Below are 25746 nucleotides of genomic sequence, written 5' to 3' on the forward strand. Positions count from 1 at the left end.
AAGAAATGCAACTTTATTATTTTCAAGTACATATATGGTACTTCAAACTAATGTCTTACAAAAGGTCACCAAGTAAAGGTCTGGCAGATGTTTCTTTAACAAATAACATAAGAACTGATGATAATTAGCCCATGCACTCACTACTTCTAAATGGATATTCCTAAAGTGCCTGAAAAGTATTGTTTCAGGTAGACTAAATATGCCACCCCTAGCAATATAGTTTATGCCCTTAATTTACTAAACAAATGCCATTTTTATTGATTGTGCAAAGATAAACTTATCCACAGTCAATAAATCTCGAATTAATCAGGCCCAAGTTAATATGGTTTCCCATTTAGTTTTCCAAGCCCAAGGCAATGACTCACTTATTTCAAGGTACTTCTGATAAAGTAGAATTCCAGTGTAATGAAGTAATAGCCTTGGGAGGTTGTTTATGGGCCTGACCTAATGTTTATCTTTCGTGCTTCCTTCCTTTCTGCCTTAGGTCTTCCATTTTCATTAGGTGTCTCTGTCACTTGCTTGGTTCATCTGGATCTTCCTCTATAGTACATTCCCAGTGCCTTCTAAGCCAGGCTTAGAGAGTGGGCAGAGATGCCTGCAGAGCAAAAGGGTTAGGTGGGGAGTGGGTAACGGAAGGAAAAGTATCTTCCATAGGAACCTGAAACCAACTGCCCATCTCAGGGAAAGTGGGCACAATGATCATCAGCTGAAGGGCATTTGCCAGGGGAGGGACAGCCCTGTCATCTGAGAGGTCAAAGGCAGGTCTCCAAACACCTTCCCTCTTGTTGTCCAGAGGTTCTGACCACGTTCGTGACCTAAGCTGATTCTGCATGTCCTTGGAAGACAGGAAGGTTCTGGGAACTTCTCCACCCCAATTACAGATGGTTGCCAGGCGACTTCTCTTCCAGGACTGGCTTGGCAGTGCCTGGGAATGACGCAGGTTTATCTGCCTGGGCATAAAGGGGAAGGGGGTGGGAGGGCCAGAGAATGTACTGGCGGCTATCCCTCTTGGAACAACATGGAACTCTGAGGATTTAGCATTCTAAAGGGCGGGGTGTTACCAAACTTCGTGTGATGGAGAGAGCTGGAGCATCTGTGACACCTGGGCCTTGTGAACCAAAGAGACCACAAACCAAGGTGCAGTGGGAACTCTATGGCACACGGATGTGGAATCTCAGTGAAGCTCCCTGGATTGCCTTCTGGTCCTGCCTCTGCTGCTACTCTGATGACATTTGGATTTGGTCTGCAGGCAGGGAGCTCTCAGAGGGCAGGACACAGAGCTGGAGCCCACAACTATGTGGAGACTCAATACATCTGTCAAATGTCCTGTCATTGATGCTCTCTCCTTTCCTGTCTCTCTCCCTTTGTTGTTTCCCCCTTCTGCCATACCCAAACCTCCCACTTGTCTGCCCAGCCCTCCTCTAGAGGTTCCTAACTAGCCTTGACTGGGAGACAAGCCGGCTTCTCCAACCAGCTTCCCTTTCCGGCCTCAGGCCCTAGCACACACTAGGAGGAACCATTTGTGCTTTCCAGGTCTGAGTGGGAAGCGGGGGACAGAGTTGGGCAGGAAGTGAAGGAGGGATGAAGGTGGGAAGTGGGGTGAGGCTGGAGAGATAAAGGGACATTGGTGATCTGAGATGGTTTCCCTCCTCCCGGTTTAGACAGGTATCTGCCTTTGGATATTGATCTGTTCTAGTGGGAGGTGGGGGTGAAGGGATAAGGAATGGGAAGGGATGGGGTAACCCTCAACTCCTCAGACAAAAAGACAACCTAGTGGAGTGGGATGGAGCAGGATCTGGGGAGGGGACCCTGACATATAGTGTCTAATCTGATTGCTCATATTTAGGTCTATGGGGCAATCACCCCAAGCTCTTTTACCCACTGTTCCCAACTTAGCCTGCTAAATTGCCTCATTCTCTTTCTCCAAATCTTCCCCCAAAATACCACCCCAGTTTTTTCCACCCCTCCCCATCACCATCCCTGCAACACGTCCAGGGCACCCCATCTTTTCTGTGCCTGGTTCTTCTTTCCAATGGGCTCAGTAGTATGTCTCCTTCTCCACCCAGCCTGTTAGAGAGATTGGGGTGGGGTTGCAGCATGAGTGAGCGTAAAAGGAGGTAAGAGATAAATCCTCTAGGGGCCTGGGGGTACAAGAGGCAAGATGGTACAAGAAGCCTGGTGAAGGCACTGAGGGAAGTAGTTGCAGGCAGGTGAAAAGGGAGAGGGAAGGAAATCCAGTGAGCTGGGGTCATAGATTAGGGGAAAGGAGAGACTTGTCTTTAGCACAGTGGAGGAGGGGCACAGAGTAGGTTGGAAGTGAAAATGCAAACGGCTACAGGGGCTATTCAGGTAACAGATGAGTTCTAAAGGGCAGCTGTCCATTGTTGTTGTGCAGAAATGTGGCCATGGGGCTGATAACTCTTATGATTTTTCAGGAGAATTCAGAAATTCAGATTTTATGTGAAAGCTCCCAAGTTTTAGATATTGGGCCAATTTAAAAAACACATCCACAGGTCCAGCCCCATGGCATCGTGGTTAAGTCCGGTGTGCTCTGCTTCAGTGGCCCAGGTTCGCAGGTTCGGATCCTGGGCAAGGACCTACACCACTTGTCAAGCCATGCTGTGGTGGTGACCCACATACAAAATAGAGGAAGATTGGCACAGATGTTAGCTCAAAGTGAATCTGCCTCACCGAAAAAACAAAACAAAAAACACCACACCCACACAATATAGGGAGGCCAGACCAAACAATATCCATGGACCATATTTGGCTTGTAGGCCATCCATTTTCAACCTCCAGTAAGTGATCAGAAATGCTTGTTGGAAAAAAAAAACTTGGTTGATGTCTGGGTTCTAGTGCCAATTCTGCCGCTCCTTGCTTTATGACCCTGAACAAAGAAATTCACTTCTGTGCCTCTCTTTATCTGTAAAATGTGGAGGTGAGACTAGATGACCTCAAAGAACTCCTCTAATTCTGATGTTCTATGATTCCAAGTGGAAGGTGGGGGGCCTCGGAAACCAATTGTGTGTTAGGTGGGACCAGATTCTGAGAGTAAGAGGGTGGGGAGAACAGGTTTACCAGAGTCAGGGCTCCTAGACCTGGGACCCCAGGATGTAAGGGCGCCGAGGAAAAGGAGCAAGGATCTGTAGTAGGAATGGAATTTGGGTTTGGAGCCCTGGAGGGGTAGCCAGCAGTAGGGGGTGGTACTTGGCTGGGGGTCAGGGTGAGGTTTGGAGGTGCTTACCGCCAGGATATCGCCGCAGGATGAGCTTTCGGACCTCATCATAGATGAAGATGAGGAGGCTGTAGGGGAAGGCACAGAACCACCAAGTGACTCTGAAAGAAACAGAGGAGCCTGTCAGGAGCATCAGAGCTTGGTCACATCAAGTAGAATTCGAATGGACCAGAACTTGGATCCTAGAAGGGGTCCTTCTAAAGAGACACTCACTTGAGCGGGTACATGCGGAGGGCCACACCCATGCCCGGGCAGTAAGACAGAAAGGCGGCCAGCGCTGTCTCCTCCAGGAGACCAAAAATCAGAATCTTGTTCCTGGAGAGGCAAATAAAGGAGAGTAGGTAGCACTTGAAAGGAGGATGAGGAAGGGGAGAGATCCAGGGAGAGCCCTGGTGGTGGAAGGGAAAGAGGCGAGAAGAAATGCGAGGGAAGGGTTATAAATGACCTTTTCCCGCACCCTCTTCAAACAACCTCCTCTCATGCTTTATGTAACCAAAGAAAGATTTTCTTTAATTTTTCTGCTTACAGATTTTACCTCTGATTGTTGGCTATACCACATGTATTCATCCATTAAATGCATATCGCTTATATGTTGGGTGATGTGCTGTGTGCTGGAGATGCCGTGGTCTGGAGACATGGGACCCGCCCTCACACAGTTTATAATCTTGTTATTGCTCCAGGCACGTGCTCTGTGAAAGTATCTTCTTCCCAGCAAGCTGCTTTGAAAGCTCCTTCAGTTCAGGACCCATATATGTCTCATACATTCTTAGCCTCTGGTAGTTGTTGGCCATAGATATTCAATAAGGAAGAGAATGTAAAGTACTTAGCAAAGGGAAGCTTACTGGATAGTAAGTGCTTACTATATGGTCACTATATCAGAATTGAAAAGCAGGGTAGAATAAGGTTCTGGAGTCACAGAGGGAGGGTCTACTCCCAGCTCTGCCGCTTACTAGCTTTTGGTTGTAAGCAATGTCTCCTAACTTCTCTAAGCCTCATGTTCCTTCTCTGTAAAGTGGAGACATTACCTATAAAGCAGAGGATTGCTGAGAAAATGATGGGAGATAATGTGTGGAAAGCTCTCAAACACAGAAAGTGCTCAGTCATGTTGTTACTCAACCTTTTATAACCTATGCACTGCCCCTCTTTATGGCTTAAGCCGCTGGTTCCCAAACTTTTCAATCACTAAGGACTCATCTTATTTTTCTCCTCTAAAGGCCACTTTTTGATTGATTTTTGTCTCTCAAGCTGCATTTGTTCATGAGTGCATTTGTTATAATGACTATATTTCCTCATTAAAATTAGGTAGAAATATCCATGGCTTCCAAACAGAACTGCGTATTGACATGCGATCACTATGCTTCATACTTAGGCTTCTGCCTAAGAATACGCTTCAGTAAGCCTAGGAGCCTTCTCACAGGTAAGTGCTTGATTTCCATAAAGCTTTTTAATAATGCAAATAGAATCTCTGAGGACCCCTGGGGGCCCAGGGGCCCCAGGTGGGGCCTGAGGAACTGAGGCTGCCTTGGGCCAGGTGACTTGTTGGCATTAGTCCCCCTTCCCTGTATCCAGCCTGACTCTCATGTTGTTTCTTTTTCATTGCCTCTTAGATGGGCTGGATTTAGCCAGTTTGGTCATGTTCCCACATTCCTGTGTCACCCATGTGCTGCACAGTAAGCAAGCCCCAGAACTGGACCCAACTTCTCAGACTCTCTGCTCCTTGTTCTCGTCTCGCTACATTTTCCCCGGTAGTGTTTTTAGCTTACAGGAATCTTCTTCCTTTGTGTTACCTTTATTTATCTAACAGACTTTGCACTTTCCTCTCCCTGGAATCTGTTTTTTTTTTTGTGAGGAAGATCAGCCCTGAGCTAACATCCACGCCAATCCTCCTCTTTTTGCTGAGGAAGACCGGTCCTGAGCTAACATCTATTGCCAATCCTCCTCCTTTTTTTTTTCCTTCCCTTTTTCTCCCCAAAGCCCCAGTAGACAGTTGTATGTTATAGTTGCACATCCTGCTAGTCGCTGTATGTGGGACGCTGCCTCAGCATGGCCCGACAAGCGGTGGGTCGGTGCGCGCCCAGGATCCGAGCCCGGGATCCGAACCCAGGCCGACCAGTAGCGGAGCGCGCGCACCTAACCGCTAAGCCACGGGGCCGGCCCCTCCCTGGGATCTTAAATGCCAGTAACTTCACCAGGGTTTTGGTATCTTCCCCCTCCCATACTAAAAAATTGTGACAAAACTCACTTGGGGAATTGTATCCATTGTTTCCAGTAGAAGAAAATAGAACAGGAATGGTCCCTTCAGCACTAACCACCATCCGCACCAGAACCACAGAGGAATTACTGAGGACCTCACAGGTGCCAGAGTCTGATAGGTGAGCCACCCAGTGTGGTAGCCAGGAGTGTGGGCTTTACAGACAGACCCGGGTGAACCTTTACAGCTGGATGACCTTGTGTACATCATGTAACCTTTTTGGGGTCTCATCCATAAAATGAAGATAATACCTACCTCACAGAGCTATTGTGAGGTTAAAGGATGTTTTTGAATCATGTAGCACATTGATTGGCTCATGGTAACTCACACTATAAGAAGGCACTGAACCTGACCTGGAGCAGCTCACAGCTGCCATGTGGATGCCACCATCACCACAGAGCGGGGCTGTAAACTAGAGCTACTTGCTGAGTGTGGGGCAGCACAGGAGACCCCATATTTAGGGCTGGGCAAAGGATGGGGGTGAGTGTCACTAGAGTATGAAATGGAGGAAGAAAGGAAGGGAAGAAGTATGGAGAGAACATGAAAAGGAAGGAAGCTAGGAGACCATAACAAAGTACATTTTAGGAACAAAATTAAAACTCATTGGAAATGGTCATATCACTCCTTCCTCTTCTCTCATCAATTTCAAACATGGCTATGGACATACAGCTGGATAAGGAAAATCTGGTGTCCCCGTGGCAGGCCTGGGCCCAGGGTTGAGGAGAGCCTGTGTGGGTTGGTAAGCGTGCCCAGAGCGCACTCTGCCTGGGTGGTGGGTGTGCGGTGGGGTGGGCGCTCACTTCATGCCCTGCTGGAAGACCGAGTTGCGGCGGGTCTTGCAGATGATGAGGTCAGCCCACTGCACGACCACAATGCTGGCAAAGAAGGCCGTGTGGCACGTGAACTCCACCACCTTCCGTTGCTCGTAGGTCTGGGGGGAGGGCGGGCAGAGAGAGGTGAGAGTGGGAGGGGGAAGGGTAGGACCAGCGTGTAGCAGGGTTCAGGGCAGCTGTTAAATCCTGGGCACCTCACCCACCCTTAGCCCCCAGTCCCAGTTGGCCACTACTGACCACTCCTGCCAGGCATTTAGCCCCACCCTCTCATACACATGTGTCTGCATTTGCACAGCCCTACTCACCCACTCCTGTCCATAGCTGTCCTCCAGGTCGTTCATGGACCTGTCATCCCAGTCAAGGCGGATTCCCAGCAGCCGTGATGGCAGGAAACCGTTCTCTGCCAGGATCACGAAGTAGGTGAAGAAGCCACCCAGTGCCTGGATCATCCCTGTGGGTCGTGGGCAAAAGGCAAGGCCTGGGTCAGAGAAGGCAGGAGGATGGGGCCAGCCCCTACAGGCCAGAGATGAAAGTCCTTGACCCTTAGGGAGCTGGCACCTGACCTGGAATTTTGGTGGGAGTTCATCCCTTCCAAAGCTGGAGAAAGAATACACTTGGGGTTCCCTCCTGAGCCCCAGTGCCCCGCCGCACCTATCTGTCCGTAGGCCATGCTGATGAGCCTCTCATTCACTAGCTTGTCTGTCTTTGAGTTTCTTGGCTGCCGCTTCATGATGTCACTCTCAGCTGCCTCATAGGCCAAGGAGATGGCAGGGACCTGTGTGAAAGTGGGGAGTGGGGGAGAGGAGGGCATTTGAAGGGAGATGACAGGAGCAGAGGATGATCAGCAGTGAAGAACTTTTGACACAATTCAACAAACATTTAAGACTCTATCACATTCCAAGCCCTATCCTCATCTTCTCGTCACCCCTCACAGCCTGATCAGCTGCCCCTGCTACATCCCTCCTTCCGTCTGCTGCCCATCCCTGCCCACTGCACCCACGTGATTGCCTTGCCTGTCCCCTACGCCCACCCCTGGCCTCACCATGTCAGTGCCTAGGTCAATGCAGAGGATGGTCACGGTGCCCAGAGGCAGGGGGATGTTGGCGATGATGAAGAGCAGGAAGGGGGTGATCTCGGGGATGTTGCTGGTCAGGGTGTACGCGATGGATTTCTTCAGGTTGTCAAAGATGAGGCGGCCTGTGGGGAGGTTCTGAGGGCGTCAGGGAGATTAGAGGGACCCTTCCCCACCCCTAGCCCCTGAAGCTGCCCATCTTCCTGAGAGGGGAAGATTTTATGTTTGAGGGAAGCTGAAGGAGGCGGTGGATGCCTGAATCCTGAGCTGACTCTGTAAGTGGGGTACAAGGCACGGGAAGCAGATGTGCCGGCCTCAGCCATCCTGGATGCCATCCCAGCCCACCTAGCCTCCTCACCCTCCTCCACGCCTGTGACGATGGAGGCAAAGTTGTCGTCCAGCAGGATCATGTCAGCTGCTTGCTTAGAGACATCAGAGCCAGAGATGCCCATGGCAATGCCAATGTCAGCCTTCTTTAGCGCGGGGGAGTCGTTCACCCCGTCACCCGTCACCGCCACAATGGCTCCCTGGGGAGAAGATACAGCCAGAGCTGGAGGGTGAAGCCCCTGCACATACCTGGCCCCTGGCCCCATGCTCCTTCCCCGCCCCATCCTTGCCTCCCCCGCCTTGCTCACCTGCCTCTGACAGCCCTCCACGATGATGAGCTTCTGCTGCGGAGACGTCCGGGCAAAGACAATCTCTGTGTGGTTCTTGAGGATCTCATCGAGCTGCTCCGGTGTCATGTCCTTCAGGTCAGAGCCATGCACCACACACGCCTTGGCTTCTCTGGAGGGCAGGGGCAGAGGCAGCTGATTCCCTGGCGCCTGAGACAGCCCCGCCACCTCTCCTCACCACCCTGGGGCTCCAGTCTCCCTGCTAAGTCGGGCTTCCCTGCAGCTTCAATCCTCTTCCTCCATGCTCAGTGACCTGCTTCCCCCATTGCTCCCTTTGAGGAAGTGACACTAAATCCTCACCACGCAGCATCATCACAGTCATCAGGATAGTTTGCTAGGCCATGTGCTAGTTCCTTATACATAGCCTACTCCTATCGCCACGCTGCAGCGTAGACACCATCCTAATTTTGTAGTTGAGAAAATGGAGGCTTCGGAAGGGAAAGTGACCTCTCCACAGTTACACAGCTAATCAGTGGCACAGCCTGGACACACACACAGGACTGAGGAACAAAAGGCAAGGCCTGTAAAGTTCCCAGAGGTGCTATCCAAATACCCCAGGGGACCTCAAGCATTCTGTGGGATAGGATGGGTTGATCAGGAGTTGAGGGTCCTGCAAAGGCCTCACCTGGGGTTAACCTGACTGACAGGAATGTTGAGCCGGGCTGCAATGTCCTCCACAGTCTCGTTGCCCTCTGATATAATGCCCACACCTTTGGCAATGGCCTTGGCTGTGATAGGGTGGTCCCCAGTCACCATGATCACCTGATGGGAACGAGAAAAGAGAAAAGGAAAGCAGTATTAAGGTTTTTCCTCCTCCTATTCCTTTCCCAAAGTCAGGAAAAGCCAGAGCCCTAGAAGGTGGGGCCGGTCAAAATAGTGGAATCCCACCCCAAATAATGGAATTGTGGGTGTGTATGAGTGTATGTTTGGGTGGGTGGGTGAGGGGGAGAGATGATGACAAGTGTTCAGGGGCTCAGAGATAGTTTGCTTTAATGGATGAAAGCCTCTATGACAGAGTAGCAAGTTAATGAGGGTCTCCTGGAAGAGAAGCCTCAAAGATTATTTAGGAGTTTGGATTTTATGAGATACGAGGCTGTCAGAGCTGGAAGAACCCTTAACAGCTCCCGCATTTTGCCAATGAGCAAACAAAGTCTTAGAGAGTGTCCGTGATTTGCTCAAGGCCATAGGGAGCTGGAACTAGGACACGGTTTTCTTAGTGTCCAATATGATTGTTGCAGGCAATCTAACTGGACAGAGTAGGATTCAAGAGGGAGATATCCCTTCCCTTCCTCCTGTCCATCTTCTACCGCCTGTTCATCTGCCTCTGATATTTGTTCACTATGTGGGAAGAAGGTAATTCCTGCCTTAACCATGATGATGTTCATTGCCGTTGTTGCAGAATGGATGGAGTTGGATAGGGAGGATGGTTGGCATCTGAGAGTCCAGTTAAGAGGCTATTACAGGCATAAGCTGATTCAGAGCTAGATTAGGATAGCATTTGCATGTGTGGGTTGTGGGGCAAATCCCACAGACACTGAGAGGGAAGCTACTTTAGGCCTCACTATCTTCTCTTCCACTCCCACCACTCCACTGAAACTGACCCTCAAAGGCCATGCTGGCCTCCCAATTGAAAAACAAAAGCATCTTTGCAGTCCTCATCCTACTTGACCCTCTGAGGCATTTGGCACTGTTAACACCCACTCCTTGAAACTCTATCCTCCCTTGGCTTCTGCGGACTCCTTTATTCCTGGTTCCCCTCCATCTCTCTTCATGCTCTTTCCCACCATCTTCAAGGTGGCAGCCAAGTAGACTGGAAGAAGTGGCTTTGGAGTCGGATGGCAGACCCAAGTTTATGCATTGACCTTCCCCAGCTATAGGACCTTAGATGTGTCCATTCGCTGAGCCTCAGCACAGTGGAGAAGATGAGTCCTACCTTTCAAGGTTGTCATGAAGAGTAAATGGCATTAGGTGGACACAGCAAATGTTAGCTGTGACTTCCCACCCTCTCCCCTCCTTCACTGGTTCCTCTTCCTCTACTTGCCCCTAAATGTTGGTATAGCCCAGGGTTTCATTCTCCTCCCCTTTCTTAACCCATATTCGCTTCCTGGGCAATATAATAAAACAAACTAGTAGGTTTTTAATTTGCACTCATGTGCTAATGAGACTCAAATCTCCAGTCCTGAATCTCTTTCTTGAGCTCTAAATCATATTCCAACTTTTCCTGAAACATCTCTCCCTGGGTGTCTTACTGACGTTTCAAACTTAAGGTCAAAATTGAACTCATGATTTCTGCTCCCACCACCTCCACCCATCCTGCTCCTCTACTCCCTGCCTTAGATACTATCTTCTCAATTCATTCTGTCCCTTTGTCTCCTGTATCTTCCTCACCTCCCATACCCAGTTTGCTCACCAAGTTCTCAAAACATTTCTCAAATGTAACTCCTCTTCTCCACTCCCTTTGTCGCTGCCCTCACTCGGGTCATCATCCTTTGCCTGAACTATTGCAAAAGCCTCTTACTCTGTCTCCGTGACTCCAGTTCTTCTCTAAATCCAGTCCCTCCTCCATCCAGGTAGCCCTCTACAAGCTAGATCTGCCCTGTGACACCTGTGGCTCTCTGTGGATCACAGGATAAAGCCCAAGTCTGGCATTTAAGCAAAGTCCTTCCAACTGGCCTTGGCCCAACGTTCCAGTCTCAATCTCCAGGCTGCTCTGCCACCTCCCCCCACAGCCCACACACATGCCCAGTACAGTCTAACCGTGCACGGTACGCACTGTTCCCTGCTCTTGACATGGCTTCCTCTTCCTCACTGCCTTACAAAATGCTCTTCAACCTTCGAGGCCCAGATCAAATATCATGCCCTCTGTAAAACATTCTCTGAGGCAGAATTAACTGCTCCCTGCTCTGAGTTCCCATGGAGGTACTTTTTCCAGGTCTCCCTAATGGTTCTGATCATGATAAGAGGCAGCCTGACAAGCAGGAGGAGTATGTGCTTTCCAGACAAGTGGACAATTCTTCTTATAGCCAATCCACTTCTTACAGCAGTTTTATTTTGGGAAAACTACTTACTCACTTTCAGCTTGTTTTACTTTTAAGTAGGGATAGTGATGCCTATCTTAGAGGCAGAGTGGTTATGGGGTTCAGAAATCACATAGGTACACACAAGTCCTCTAGTGTGACGATTAAGAAATAGCAGACCGCCTGGGTTTAAATCCTGGCCCTACCACTTACTATGTGGCCTGGACCATGTTACTTTGTGCCTCAGTTTTCCTCTCTGTAAAAAAGGGAAGATACTGGTGCTTACTCATAGGGTTGTTGTGGAGATTAAACGAGATCATACCGGTTTAGCGCTAAGAATAGTGATTGATTCATATAAAGCCTCACGAAACAATGGGCTGTTTTGAGTATCTGACCCATAGTAGGTGCTCAACAACCCTAGCTACTATGATTATTCTGTGATTAATTATAAAGGCATTTGTTTTCCCAGAGGCCAGGCACTATCTTACTCGTCTTTGTACCCCCAGTGCCTAGCGCAGTACCTGGCCCTCGGTAGACAGGTTGAGTTAAAATGATTTGGTAATAGGTGAGATGCTGACAAATGAGGAGCAAGAGATGGTACCAGAATTGGTGACTAGATAGGTTTAGGGGGATGGTAAAGAACTGTATCTTGGAACAAGGAAAGTAACCTCTAAGATGGAAGAGATTTTTGTTTGTTTGTTTGTTGAACTCCAGTACCTTGATCAGTGCCTGGCACATAGTTGGTAAACAATAAATATTTGTTGAATGAAGAACAAATGTACCATGGAGGAGGGAGTGGTTGTTGAGAAGCAATTGCAGTCAGACAGGAGAACCTGCGAGAGGTGTGCTGGGTGTGGGATGAGGACCGGAGCCCGTCTACAAGGTTATGAGTGGGGGCTGACAAGAGCCTGCTAATCCCATCCCAAATGACTAGAGAGAGTGGGCAGTAGTTGGGAAGGCAAGACAACCAGATCTCCAAGACAGGGGTGCCAGATCAGCTTGAAATCAGAACAGAATGATCTGTGCCAGGGAGGGAGAGCATGGGCATGGGAAAGCGGTCACTCTGAGCAAAAAGGATGAGGGTGAGGGCCCCAAGGCAGGTGTGGACCTTTCCTTGCAGATGGCAGCTTCTCCTCTCAGTCAGTGGTAAGGAGGCCACCAGTGGCCTGGGTATTCTCGGGGCAGCAGCCCCTGCAGTCCCTCAAGCTTTGGTGTTTTGAAGGAGATGATGGTGGGAAGGGAGTGAGGCCAGTACCTTGATGCCCGCACTTCGGCACTTGCCCACAGCATCTGGCACAGCAGCTCGGGGAGGGTCAATCATAGACATGAGCCCCACAAAGCAGAGCTTCTCTGTAGGAAAGTTGAGCTCATCTGTGTCGAATTTGAAGCCCCGAGGAAACTTTCCAGAGGGCAGATTCAGTTGACAGAACCCTGAAAGGGCACAGAAAGGAGGAGTGAGAGCAGCGAGGTGGCTGCCTGGACGCCCCCAGTCCCCCCCACCCCAAATTGGGAACCCTTTCTCAGCCCTGCTCCCCAGCTCTGGCCCCTCACCCAGCACACGCTCCCCCAGTCCTCCCAGCTCCATGTAGGCATTCTGAAAGGCATCTTGCATCTCCTTGTCCAGAGGGATCTCCTTGCCCTGCACCAAGATGGTGGAGCACCGGTCCAGGATGCGCTCTGGGGCCCCCTTCATCACCAGCACATGGCTCTGGGGGCTGTCTTCTCGCTCATGGATGGATAGCTGGAGAGAAGACAGGCAGTTACAGAGGGGGCCATACTTGTCTTGGTGGCTCCAGTGCCCAGCATGGAGCCTGGAACAGAACAGAGGCTGGTAAGGAACACTGCCTTAATAAAATAACACCTGGTCTATCAACCACTGTCAATATAAGGAGAGTCTCCATGTGTGGAGGGGTGTTTGGACCTCATAGTCTTAACCTTGTAACTTGAGAATCACCTTCCCATAGGACATTCATTCACCCCACAAAGAGTTACTAACATCACTTAAGACAGGCACTGTGCTAGAGGCTGGATGGCTCTCTCATCAGCACTCCCCACCACCATACTTTCTCAGTGGGGCTTTACCTCTATGGCTTATATAGGACATAGCTGAGACTGCATTCTTGGCATTTAACAGAGGCCTACAGGCTGAGGGACACCTTAAGGAAATTTCAGAAGTATGGCTCAATGGGATGGAAGGTTGAGGGACTGAGCCTAGAGGATGGGGAGCTACAGGAAGAAGAGTTGAGAGGGTGACAGGTTGTAGTAAGGAATGAAGGTTTGGGAGTTAGGGGGTAATTTCCACCAGACACGTAGTCATATAAGTTACCCCGGGGATAAGGCAGAGGTAAGAGGACATGATCCTCAGGTGCCCCTACTCCTCCTGTTGATGATTCCCCCTTGGCTCTGTGCATCCCCTTGTTTCTGTCCCTCCCTCTTCCCCAACGAGACCTGGTACTTGTTGGTAGAGTTGAAAGGAATCTCCGCCACCTTGGGGTTTCTATCCCTCATCTTTCTCACGGAGCCACAGGACAGCTCAATGCACTTGAGCAGAGCTGATTCAGAGGCATCACCAGCTGTGTCCCGCTGCCAGAAGAGAATTCAGTGTCGTGATGGGGCCAGAGAGGGAGTTGAGGACCAAGAGAGGAGGACACCAAAGCCCCCAAGGCAGCCACAGGGTACAAGAAGGAAAGCTGGGTATCAGCAAGGTGGGCAGGCTATGGAGATGCCCCCGACCCCCTACCTTAGACACAGAGATATTCTCCTGCCCAGCCTTGAAGACAGCACGGTTGCAGAGACCAGCAATCCGAGACAGGGCCGTCCACGTGGGGGATCGTTTGTCAAAAGTGGCCCCTGGGAGGAAATGAAGGAGAACCAGGAGTTTGGCTCCCCTTTAGAGTCCTTATCTCACCCCCACCCTCCCCGCCATGCCAGTGCCCTGAACATCCTCCAGTCTCCTTCACCCCCTCTGGCCCAATCACCAGACTGGTCTTCAGTGGTGTCAGCCTCATGGATCTGGTTGTCAAACCACATGTGGGCAACAGTCATGCGGTTCTGGGTGAGGGTGCCTGTCTTGTCAGAGCAGATGGTGGAGGTGGAACCCAGCGTCTCCACCGCCTCCAGGTTCTTCACCAGGCAGTTCTTCCTTGCCATACGCTTGGCTGTCAGGGTAAGACACACCTGGTAGAGAGGAGAATACAAAAGGGCTGAGCCTGGAGTCGGAGATGTCCATGACCTTATCCCAGACCATGGCTCTGTCACTCCTCCCTTGATCCCTGTCCACAAACACAGTGGAACCTAGGTGTAAGCAGTGAATGTGCTGAATTTAGACGTGTTGAACTGAGATCATCGGTGTATATTTAGATGAAATGTCTAGTAGGGAGTTGAACATATTTGGCTAGAGCTCCAGAGAGAGCCAGACTAGAGCTGGGTGAAGGGATGTGAGAGTCATCCACACAGAATGGGCACTGGAAACTGGGAGGAGATGGGCTCACTCTAGGGGCGTAAGGAGAAGAGCAGAGAGCTGAGGCTTGAGAATCAGCATGGGGGGAGAAGGAGGAGACATGCAGGGCACAGAGGAGAGGAGAGCCAGGATAGTGACATGTCACAGCAATCAACGAAGTAGAGAATTCTAGGAGGGTGGACGGCAGTATCCATTTCAGCAGCAGAGTTAAGGATGGGAGCTGAGAAAAGGTCACTGGATTGGCTAGTTAGTCACTGGTGACCTTTGAGAGAACATTTACAGAAGAGTAGGCGAGGATGGGCTCCAGACTGAGGGGGGAAATGAGATCGTGAGATTGTGAGAAAAGGCAATTGTGACAAGCACCAGGAGGGAAACTAGAGCCAAGGTGTAGCCCAACCTGACATTTTTCAGACTCATACTCTAAGCCATGTATTAAATGAGAATATGATATGTGATTTTAGGGGCTGGAAGTGAAAAATTGATGAGAAGCAATAAGCCTCTATTGCTTTTGAGGAAAGGGAAGCAAGACCCTCCCCTGGTGGCACCTCAGTCTGACCCACTCACAGTGACAGTGGCCAGCAGACCCTCAGGCACATTGGCCACGATGATGCCGATGAGGAAGATGACTGCCTCCAGCCAGCTGTAGCCCAGGATGAGGGAGAGCACGAAGAAGGAGACCCCCAGGAACACAGCCACCCCTGTGATCAGCTGGATGAAGTGCTCAATCTCCATAGCTATGGGTGTCCGCCCAACCTCCAGGCCTGAGGCCAGAGTGGCTATGCGGCCCATCACAGTCCGGTCACCTGTGGCAATCACAATGCCCCTGGCAGTGCCTGCAACACAGGAGCAGACACCAGGCTGGGTGCTTTGGGGGCTCTCAGGAACTGAAGTCCCATCCTACTTCCTGAGAAAGGAAAATATCACAGAGTAAACGAGCCAAGGACTCCGGTCCTGGAGGTCGCTTTCAGTAGACTGTGCCGTACTTGGCTTCCTGTCCCTGTGTAGATCACCAGTCCCAGACTCAAGACAACAGCAAGTTATTTTCTCTAATACTTGGGCCTGGGGAAAAGACTTGCAAATAAACTCAAAGTTCAAATTGAGGTGATTCAATAAGTGAAATAAAAATATTGCCTGTGGTATTTCAGTAAAATCAATCTCATACTTGTTATCATCCAAAAGTATATTATGAACACAAGGTAAAGCACTACTTATGGATTTTCCATGTGGTCTTAAGATTTTCTTTCTCAATATTAGGCATGAATCTCTATAGAAGAAGCTAGGCAATTACTGACCCTTAGGTTGACATTACAGGGGTCTTCAGGGGAGGCAGTGTGGTTCAGTGGGAAGAGCATGCATGTTGGGGAAAGCCAAACCTGGATCTGCATCCTTGCTTGAATCCTACCTAGAGATTGTTTTAATAATTAAATGACAGCATGCTGTAACACACCTAGACCAGTGCCTGGCACATAGCAGACAATGAACAGATGTTAGTTCCATTCATTTCCTCTCCTCTCGTCAAAGCCAATTTCAGAATCAGCACTGGAAATATTTTACCAGGCATTTTTACCAATTGTGGGAAATGTAGAGCAAATTCAAAATCTCAGTACGTTAAAAATTTAGGGAGTTTAATACGTGGTGATTTTTATTGGAATTCCAACTTGCTGAAGGAGGGGAGAAGCCCCGAGAAACATAATGCGCTGAAGAGAAATGAGTAACGGGAAGGGAAAGGTGTGGAGGTGGGGTGCAAAGCCTCCTCTGGCCCACTTTCTGAGGCCCGTGGTCTAGTCAGGCCTCTTTCTCCCAGCGGCTCTCCCCCGACTCCTTCTCGGAGTCAGCCCTGACACAGCTCACTGGTGTGACCACAGAGCGCATGGGTCTCGGTTGTGCTTGGACTCCTGCCATGAAGTGGTGGCAGCTCTGGGAGCTCTTACAGAACCCGGAACAGGGATGGGACAAACCAGGCAGTCTGTGCCTGACGACTGATTCCCTTTGGTGAAGCACAGGCCTGGATGCAGCCTGAAGGAGGGCCCAAGTGTTCACCTGGCCTGGAAGCTTTCCTGATGGTCCCCCAGCTAGGGGCTGTGGTCAAAGCAAGGGTTAGAGAAGGAAGCCACCAGTGCTAGAGCCAGGGGAAATGGAAGCCGTCAGCAAACCAAAGACTCCTAGGAGTCAAGGCTAGTTTGGGGTGCACATGAGTGTGTGTGTGTTTGTATGTGTGTGGACAGGGGGCCCAATATCTGAAGGCTTGGGAATCTGCTCAGTCCTGGGGGGACAGAATAGAAATCTTCCTGTGGGGAAGTAACTTTACCACGGAGTCATGCCACCCCAGCCAATACCCTGCTCTCTGAAGGGGACTATTTCTCTAATATCCCCCTCAAGTGTCTCCTCTGTAGCAGGGTTTTTGACAAGTAAGTATAACCACAGCCCCCAATCTTGACTAGGGATTCAGGATTCAGGCTCTTCCCTCAGTTACTAGAATGAGGAGCTCCCCAACAGGCCAGCTTCTCACCTTCCACACAGTTGGTAGAGAAGAAACAGATATTGCGGGTCTCCAGGGGGTTCTCATGGGTGAACTCGGGGGAGCGGGTCTGGGGCTCTGACTCGCCTGTTAGGGATGAGTTATCCACCTGAGGAGGAAGGGGGGTGTGTGGTCATCAGATGGGCAAACGCACTGGTGCACACACAGCTGTCTCCTGACTCCAACTGCACTCAATCTCCATGACACGAGAGACAAAATTATACTTGCCCTCATCACATATTTATAGCATTACTCAGCTATTGTCCCTGCTCTGGTATGGAATCCTGGCTCTCACTGACTTCTTATGTGACCTTGGACTAGTTACTTAACCAACAGAGCCTCCATTTACTCGTCTGTAAAATGGGGAATGTAACCAGAATCTCTGCATCCCACAACTACAGGGGGTGCCACTAACATTGTAGTCTATGAAAATGGCACCTCCTAGGGTTTTGCATGGCACAACTTGTGTGACCACATGCAACAGCCCTGCATGATTACACCATTCTTGCCGAGTTAAATTAGATAGCATATGTGAATACATATAAAGCATCTGACACATAATTGGTACTCAATACAGGACTGCTATAAAGTGGATATCAAAGAAATAGCCGGGCACAGAGCATTCATAACACCTAGATACCAGGAGACAATGCATAGGCACTGTATGTGAGACAAGGTTCAGCTGGGCGGTATGGGGCAGGTGTTGGCATTCAGACCTGGATCTCCCAAACTTGAAACCTCTAACTGGGTCCCTCTGAGCTCTATACAGACTGCTTCTTAGACCTAGCCAGTTGCTCTGGCACGGCCTCCTCACCTTACAGCCGTGAGAAGAAATGATCCGGAGGTCAGCAGGCACGCGGTCTCCACCCTTCACCTCCACCAGGTCTCCCACCACCACCTCCTCCGCATTGATCTGCATCTTCTCTCCTTCCCGCACCACAAGCGCTTGCTGTGGGGACACCACGGGCATCTCATGAAGTGCTTATCTCCACCCCCACCTTCCTCTCCTACTGGTGTCCCACCTCTCCTCCAACCCCATCAAGAAGGAGGAGAAAGCTTGCACCCTTAGCAACAAAACTAGATCTTGGCGCGGAGAGCTTGAGGGTCTTATCTGCCCAAGCCTCCATCTCAGAGCACAGGAGTTGAGAAGGGATGAGCTGGAATCTCCCGGAAACTTTGTGCCCCAGCCTGGAGTTCAGCTCGGTCATCTACCTGAGGCACCATGTTCTTGAAGGAATCCATGATCTTGGAGCTCTTCGCCTCCTGGTAGTAGGAGAAGCAGCCAGTGACGATGACCACAGCTGCCAGCACCACACCCAGATACAGCTGGTAAAGAGAAAGGGTTTGAGGGATCTGCCCTTCTCCCAACCCCAGAGGGGCAGCTGCCACCCAGGATGAGCATTCAATGCCACCTTTGTCTGTGACTGGGAGTGCAAATGGTAGAGGACAGTCCTTGTCTTCAACCTCCCCCTCAGTCTTCCAATCCCCAGCCTCCTAAGACTGGAAAGGACAGGGAAAGTCTCTGGGAGTTCCCAGGACCAAGACTTCTCTAGGGGGTGAAGACCCAGGGATGCAGACAAGCCTACTTAAATGTGAAGGAAAGTAGGAGCTGCCTCATTCATTAATGACTGTGTGAGTGTGTGTTGGGGCTGTTTATATATATGTATAGAAGCCTCACCCCTTTTCAGTCTAAAGAGCAGAGGGGCCTGTGGGACTGTGACGTGAGAGTCTTGTCCCCTGTCCCCCTAAGTGTATTGGAGATTCAGGGTTGGAGGACAGAGTCATGGGCTGGTCCAGGGGTCAGGCGTGCCCGGCTCACATTGTCATTGGATGGTTCATCATCCATGGCAGCCTGGATGCCGTAGGCCAGGAAGCAGAGGATGGCGCCAATCCACAGCAGGATGGAGAAGCCCCCGAAAAGCTGGCGACAGAACTTGACCCACTCAGGGGTTGTTGGAGGTGGGGTGAGGGCATTGGGCCCATCCCGAGCTAGAATGTCCTGGGCCCGCTGGTTGGTGAGGCCCTGAGGGAGGTAAGGAGAGGTGTGGGAGGACGCATCCAGAACCAACCCGGCCCCTCAGCACCTCCCACCAGCTCCTTGGCAGGGCAAAAATGTCCAGGTGGAGAGAAAAATCCCACCTGGTTGGAAGTGGTGGGGGACCATCAAGAGAGGCCACACAGAGGAGGTGGCATTTGCAATGGGTATTGGAGGCCCTAAAGGCTGAAAAGGATTTCTGACTGTGGCCCCACCTCTGGTCATCACTGGATTGAGACACATTTTGATTAGGGCCACAATATCTCCTCTGGAGGCAGCCTGGATAAGGCTCCCTGGAAAGACATCTCAGTTGAGTCCTCCCCCAGTTTCTCTTCCTTCAGATTCCCCTTTTCACCAGGGATTCAAGCAGAGTCCTACATTATTGACCATCAACGTCACAGAGCTTTGGCAATCACCCACCACTTTGCCCAGAAATCCTTGCCTGGCCCTGTTCCCCAGCCCCAGCCTGGTTCAGATGCCCCACTCTGCAACCCATCATACCCCGTGAGTGATTCTAGAGCTGCACTCACTGTATGACATTGGAATTCTGTTTGCGTTCTTTTCTGCTGCTAGACTTTGAGCTCTTTGAAGGCAGAGGCCACTTATTTATCTTTCTATCTGGCCACTCATTTATTTAATAACTGTCTTGAGCCCCTACTATATGCCGGGATCTATTTTCAGCTCTGGGGATCCAGAGATGGACAGGACCCACAAAGTCCTTGCCTTGTGGAGCTCATGGTCTAGTGAGGTGACACACAGTAAATAGGTATTACTGCCAGATAGTGAAAAGTGTCATTAAGGAAAACAAAGTAAGGTAAAGGAATGGGACATAGAATTTTCAAAAGGGCAGTCAGGGAAGGCCTGCAGGAGGAGGTGAGCACCCACTACACTTTTGATGAATGATTTTTTATTTTTCAAAATGATGAGCTTGGCAATCCAACTGTGCCTCTTACTATTTACGTGACCTTCAGATTCTACTCTCTCTCTCTGAGTCTCCTTGCTTTAATGAGCAGGTCTACAACACCTATCTCACAGGGCTGTCGTAAGGATTAGGGAAATGTATATAAAGCATCTATCACAGTGCTGTATACATAGCAAGGCCCCAACATATTACCATAATCATAGCAATGGGTCACCTCGCTATTTCATGTATGGCAGTTCCCCGAGAGGTTGTGTGTCACTGAAGCTGCCTGGGGTAGAGGAAGAGTCCTGCCCGGAGGCCCCTTGGGGCCTGGGTTCCTAAGGAGTCCTGGCTTCCAGGTACACTGGAGAAGAGCTATGGACTAGGAAGCAGGGGATCTGGGTTCTGGTTCTGGTTCTGCCACCAGCTAGTCACTTGTCTCTGGGCCTCAGTTTCCTTATCTGTAAAGAGGGTTGGATTACAGTCCCACCCTGATGGTGGATGGTTCTCTCATCTCTTTGGTGCCCTCCCTAGAAGCCCCTCCACTCACCTTGGACAGGTCCACTTGGTATTTGCGGCCCAGCTCATCCAAGGACAGCTTGTGGTCATCCTGGAGAAGGGAAATTGAGTTACTTTGGGGAAGGAGGCTAAGTGTGTGTGTCTAGAATGCATGTGAGGGCATTGGGGGGCACAGGGGTGAGGCAAGGAGCATGGGAGGGGTGGGCACGAGCTTCTCTGAGAGCACTGGGGGCAGCTCTCCCAGGATGGGGCCCCTTTTCCAGGGCCAGGCTAGGCAGGCTGTGGGCCTCACCATGGCCACCTCCTTCTTCAGCTCATCCAGCTCCTTCTCCTTCTGTTTCTTCTTGCCGCCCCCATTCTCCGCAGTGGTGGCTGCAGGCGAGTACTCTCGGCCGGCCTGCAGAAGGAAGGGAGAGCCCAGAGGGTCAGGGAGGACAGAGGCTGGAGCTTCTATTCCCACTGGACAGCCCAGGAGCCCAGGCGTTGGGAGTGGGGGCCAGTGGACTCAAAGGCAGTGATCATCCCAAGGGAGGAAAGGGGGGTGGAGTGGCTTTCAGGCCTTCAGTTTGGAAACTATTGGCAGAGCCATGGGGCTATATGTGTGAACCTCAGGGAAGGCTGAGGGGCTCCGGACTCAGGAGCCCACTCTTAGCTGTTTAGTAGTTGGGCTTCTGCTAAGATTTTGTTTGTTGAAAGAACTCTGCTGCTAAATTCAAAACAAAATAAACAAAAACTTCAGAAACCACCATCCCATGCTATTTAGAATTCTGGAAGGGAATGGACAGGGTTGGCGGGCGCAGTTTGAGGGAGCAGAAGCACCCTGTAGGAATGTCTTTGTCCCAACACCATGGCTCCTTTACTTAGAGAGGAGTAGAGACAGTTAGGAATTTGGGGGAGTGAGAGTCTTTGGGGAGCCAGGGGGAAGTGTCTGGAGGAGGATGTGGAGCCGAAGGGTCTGGTGTTGGAGTGTGGAAATGGAATGAGCAGGGCTCACGACTGAGAGAGGTCAGCAGTTGGGGGGGTCAGAGTGTCCAGGAAACAGGTGCAGGGAGTGTGCTTGCAGCCCTCTCCATCCTACTGGGCCAGCCTGCCCACTACCAGGCAAGAAACAGTTTGCAGAACTTGAGGTCCCAAAGCACAATTGGGCGAGAAGGAAATTGGGCCCCTTTTGTCCAAAATATAAGAAATTATATCTGAGAATAAATCCAAGACTAAAAGGAATGTAACTCTTAGGTCCAGGGATTCCTGGGTCCTCTGATGAAATCAGGTGAACATTTAACTCATGAGGCCGCCATTTTTCCCTTCCTCTTCAGGGCCTGCGATCTTCTCACCCCCACCAGGCTTCCAGGGTCTCACAGGGAACTTCTAGGGGAGAGGGTGGGGAATTTCTTCTTCCGAGGAGAGGCTGTCTTGGGGTGATAGGGTAGGAGGGGGGCTGGGGAAGGCCTGGGGTGGCCATGACAAGGGCCTTCTCACTCCCTCTTTCTCCCCAGTCTCCTTTCCTCCCACTTTCCTCGGGATATTGAGCCCTTGTTAGAGGCGGGCTTCTCAGTTTCTGTCCCATGCCTCCGTTTCTCCACTGGATCCTAAGGGCTCTGCTAGGTTTTCAGAAATGAGCTTTTCTATACTAGGGTGTAATTTGTTTTTTTCCATAAAGAGGGGATATCTGAGTAGGATCTACGGTTAACATGCCCTTTTTTGCAGGATAACGCATTTTTTTAAAGTAGACTTTTCTTTTAGAGCAGTTTTAGGTTCACAGCAAAACTGAGCAGAAAGTACAGAGAGTTCTTATATACCCCTGCCCCTACATGCAGTCTCCCCCACTATCCACACCCCCAACCACAGTGGTACATTTGTTGCAATGGATGAACCTACATTGACACATCATTGTCACCCAAAGCCCACAGTTTACATTAGTGATCATTCTATGTGTTGAGCATTCTCTGGGTTCGGACAAATGTATAATGACATGTTTCCACTATTATAGTATCCTACGGAGTAGTTTCACTGCCATAAAATCCTCTGTGCTCCAAGATAATGCATTTTTTTCCCCCATCAAATAGTCAGGAGCAATCCCAGGAATGTAGAGCTGCCTTGATCATAAGAGATCATGAATCTAGCGCCTAGAGAGGTAGAAGTCTGACCAGTGAAATCAGGAAATGGAGGGAAGAGTGGGTGCAGTGAGAGGTGGACACTGTTGTTCCCTAGACACTAATGAGCTGAAAGGATATGAGCATTTGGACACCATGTTGCTCTGAACTGCTCTTCTTGGTAAAGGTGGGCAGTAAATCTTGCATTTGTTTCTATACGAAGCATCTATGAACCAAGTGTATTTTTGGCTCCTTAAAGGCTGATTGTCTTGGGAAGACTGAAGCAATCCAACAGGAGGAGTGGGGAAAGACTTGTGAGAAGTGCTACCTCTCCCCTCCCCAGGTGACTTATTGGCGAGGGGTGGGGGGGTGGCAGGGGGGAGGGTGGGGGGTGCTCATTTAATTGAATGAATTGAAATGCTTTGTATTCACAAACCCAATGCTTTGGGTCCTGTCTTTGGTGGGGTAGGGCTGAGAAATTGATGAAAAGCAATGAAGGGACAAGAGGCAAGAGACCAGCAGGGCCAAGCTTCAGCGTGACCTTTTGGAGCTTCAGGGGCAGGAACAGGCCTGGGCATGCATAGAGGAGGGGGCTGCGGCTGGGGGCAAAGAAGCAGAGCCCAGAGAATTTCTGTCCATGCAGATGTGAAATAAAGTTTGTGAAAATGAAAATCAAAGGCATGGTTTTCAAAAATTGCCAGCCCACGTACTTTTGGCATGTCGGATGGTGGTTGAGCTAAGCAGCTCCATGCGGCACCCCTTTCTCTAAGCTCCCAGTCAGTTCTCCTGCCGGCAGGCAGGCGTAGAAGCTTCGGACACACTGCCCCTTCCCCCTCCTCCTGTCCTGGCAAGGACCTCAGGCTCTGTAGCCAGGAACCTGTGGAGATTCAGGGCCAGCAGGCTGCCCAGGCAAGAAAGAAAGAAGAGGAAGCAAGGACCGCCCCCCCACTCCTCCTCCCCCAACCACAAGTCCTCCTGTCTGGGTCTTGAATGTTAAAGGAGAACAGAGAGTTCTTTTTGAGAAAGCCAGAGGCTGGGACAGAGTGGGGGCAGCTGGAAATCAGCCACCGCTCCCCTCCACCGCAGCCTCTTGGTGGCAGCTGGAGCAGGCTCCCTCCTACCAGTTTCATCCCTTCCCCCAACTCCCATGCTGCCCGTCATGGCCACACATGGGGTGACAGTTAGGGCTTGCTCTGAAGAGAAGACGCACGGAAAAGGGATAAGAGGCAAAGTGAATCCTAGGAGAGGGAGGCAGGTAGGGGGTGGTTTTCCCTCTTCAGGAGTCTCCTGGTAGGTTCAACTTCAAGGTCCAGCCCTAAATTCCCCCACTTCACCCAGCCTCTCAGTCCCAAATGAACCAGATCTGCTCCCTGACTGTGATGGGGAGGTGAAGGGGATTTCAGGGAGGCTGGGGGAGAAGCCCGGACCCCAGACAGCTGGGGTCCCCTGAAGAAGTCAAAGTAGAATTGCTTTCCAAGCAGGACCTCTTGAGTTGGGTCCACCCTGTTCTAAGGTGGAGGAGGGGAGAGGGCTACCTCCCCTCGTTCCCTCCACTCGGAATGGGGAGTGGAGGGTCAGCCTGGCCTCTCCTCAGAGGTCCTGCACCTCAGCTGGGGACTCCCTTTCCTTGGGGGAACCAGAGATGTCACAGTGCAGCTGAAGGTATATCTTCCCCCAGTTGTGGCCTCTTCCTCTGTGAAGCCTACACCTCAGAGACAGCTCCTCACAGACCCTTACACACTGCACACAGTGACATCTATGCTCAAGCATGCTGGAAGGCCTGCAGGTTTGCAAATTTGCCTGCTGAGACACAAACACAGGTGCTCATCCACGAATATCTGTATCAACTCCAGCCTGTAGAGAACACATGGGTCGTGGACACACACACACACACACACACACACACACACACACACACACTATTTATAGCTCCCACCCTAGCTCAGGAACCCTGGTGTCCAAGCTCGGAGTTTTCCCAGCTGCTAAACTCAGTGTGATAACATATCCTTGCCTGACCCCTTCCGGGCCCAGAAACTGCCCCCCAGCTCCCCCCAGGCACCCTCTTTTCTCAGCACCTTCTCATCACTCAGCATGCGCTTTTCCTCCCTGTGCCCTCTTCTGCCAGCGTTCCACAAAAGGAAAGCAGCCTGAGCGGTATGTAAAGGGATTGGGTCACTTTTCTACATATGGAAATTTCATTTCCAAGAATTCAAAGCTCTGTCCCTGCCCAGCCCCCCAACCCCTCCATGGTCATTAATCTTCCCTTTGGCATACCCAGTGCTGCAGAATGCCAGGGGCAGGGGTGGACTGAGAGGGAGGGGGTGCAGGCAGCTCTCACCAGCCTCTGGGAAAGTCCTCAAAGCCCATGGCCTGGAGCCCGAGGACAATGCTGCCCGGGACATCTGGGACATCCGGAGGGGTGCCGGGCTAGGGGCTGCAGGCACATCACTCTTCTCCATAGCTCTCCCAGCTGTCCCCAGAACTCAGGGCTCCTGGAGCTGGTGTCCAGAACTGCTTGGTGACTCGGGGACGGATGCTCCCCTGCCCCTCTCCAATTTCAAATTGGACCCCCATCCTCTCAGGCTGGGACTCCCAGAGGAATGGATATTTTCAGGGGTGGCGAAGGCGGGGAGGATTAACAGTGCCAACTACCCCTCCAGCTGGGAGGCCAGGAGATGCGGTGAGAGAGGACAGACAGCGCTGGGAAATGGTAGGGAGGAGCCGGGATAGAGATGCCGGGTGGGCTGGAGGGAGAGCTGGAGGGATGCGTGTGGAGGGCTGTGGGGCTGATCCTGGGGGTGGCTGGTGAAGAGGAGAGCGGTTGGTCCTGTGAGCCCGTAAGTGTGGGCAGCGTTTGTAGCTTGGAGACTGTTACTTGCAAGTTCAAACTGCCCAACTCGGTCAGCTTCTCTCTGCCCCTCCCTCCACATACCATCCCCACCTCATCCTTTCCCTCTAGCCTCCCTCACCCTCCAAAGAGCCCTGCTCCTCCCTACAGAGCGACCTCTGCTCTTTGGCGATACTCACCCCACGGCCCATCTTGGTGCAGAGTGGCTGAGGGGCCCTAGACTGGAGAGGTCGCCAGGAGGATCCCAAGCCCACACTACCGTTCTAGGACAGCCAGAGACCCCAGCAAACAGA

The 25746-nt window shown here is 51.0% G+C and overlaps 1 protein-coding gene across 4 annotated transcripts; it reads right to left on the minus strand.

The window, feature by feature from the left end:
- Window positions 1-25746, minus strand: LOC101389330 (sodium/potassium-transporting ATPase subunit alpha-2). 4 transcript variants are annotated; one of them, XM_004442776.3, is made up of 23 exons: window positions 25633-25746; window positions 20808-20912; window positions 20547-20606; window positions 18880-19083; window positions 18273-18386; window positions 17875-18009; window positions 17052-17169; window positions 15107-15375; window positions 14061-14259; window positions 13823-13932; window positions 13531-13665; window positions 12634-12823; window positions 12338-12513; window positions 8691-8827; window positions 8027-8177; window positions 7750-7918; window positions 7362-7516; window positions 6971-7094; window positions 6625-6770; window positions 6287-6417; window positions 3449-3550; window positions 3245-3336; window positions 1-2067 (listed from the first exon to the last, which is right to left on the minus strand). In XM_004442776.3, the coding sequence occupies exons 1-23, from the start codon at window positions 25642-25644 to the stop codon at window positions 2039-2041; spliced, it is 3063 nt and encodes a 1020-aa protein (XP_004442833.1). In that variant the 5' UTR covers window positions 25645-25746; the 3' UTR covers window positions 1-2038. The 4 variants fall into 4 exon arrangements, with proteins under 4 accessions (XP_004442833.1, XP_087297074.1, XP_087297064.1 ...); XM_087440948.1 differs by lacking the exon at window positions 18880-19083; XM_087440938.1 differs by lacking the exon at window positions 13531-13665.

This window comes from Ceratotherium simum, chromosome 2 (genome assembly GCF_057802395.1).
Source record: "Ceratotherium simum simum isolate JZ-2026a chromosome 2, ASM5780239v1, whole genome shotgun sequence".
NCBI lineage: Eukaryota > Metazoa > Chordata > Mammalia > Perissodactyla > Rhinocerotidae > Ceratotherium > Ceratotherium simum.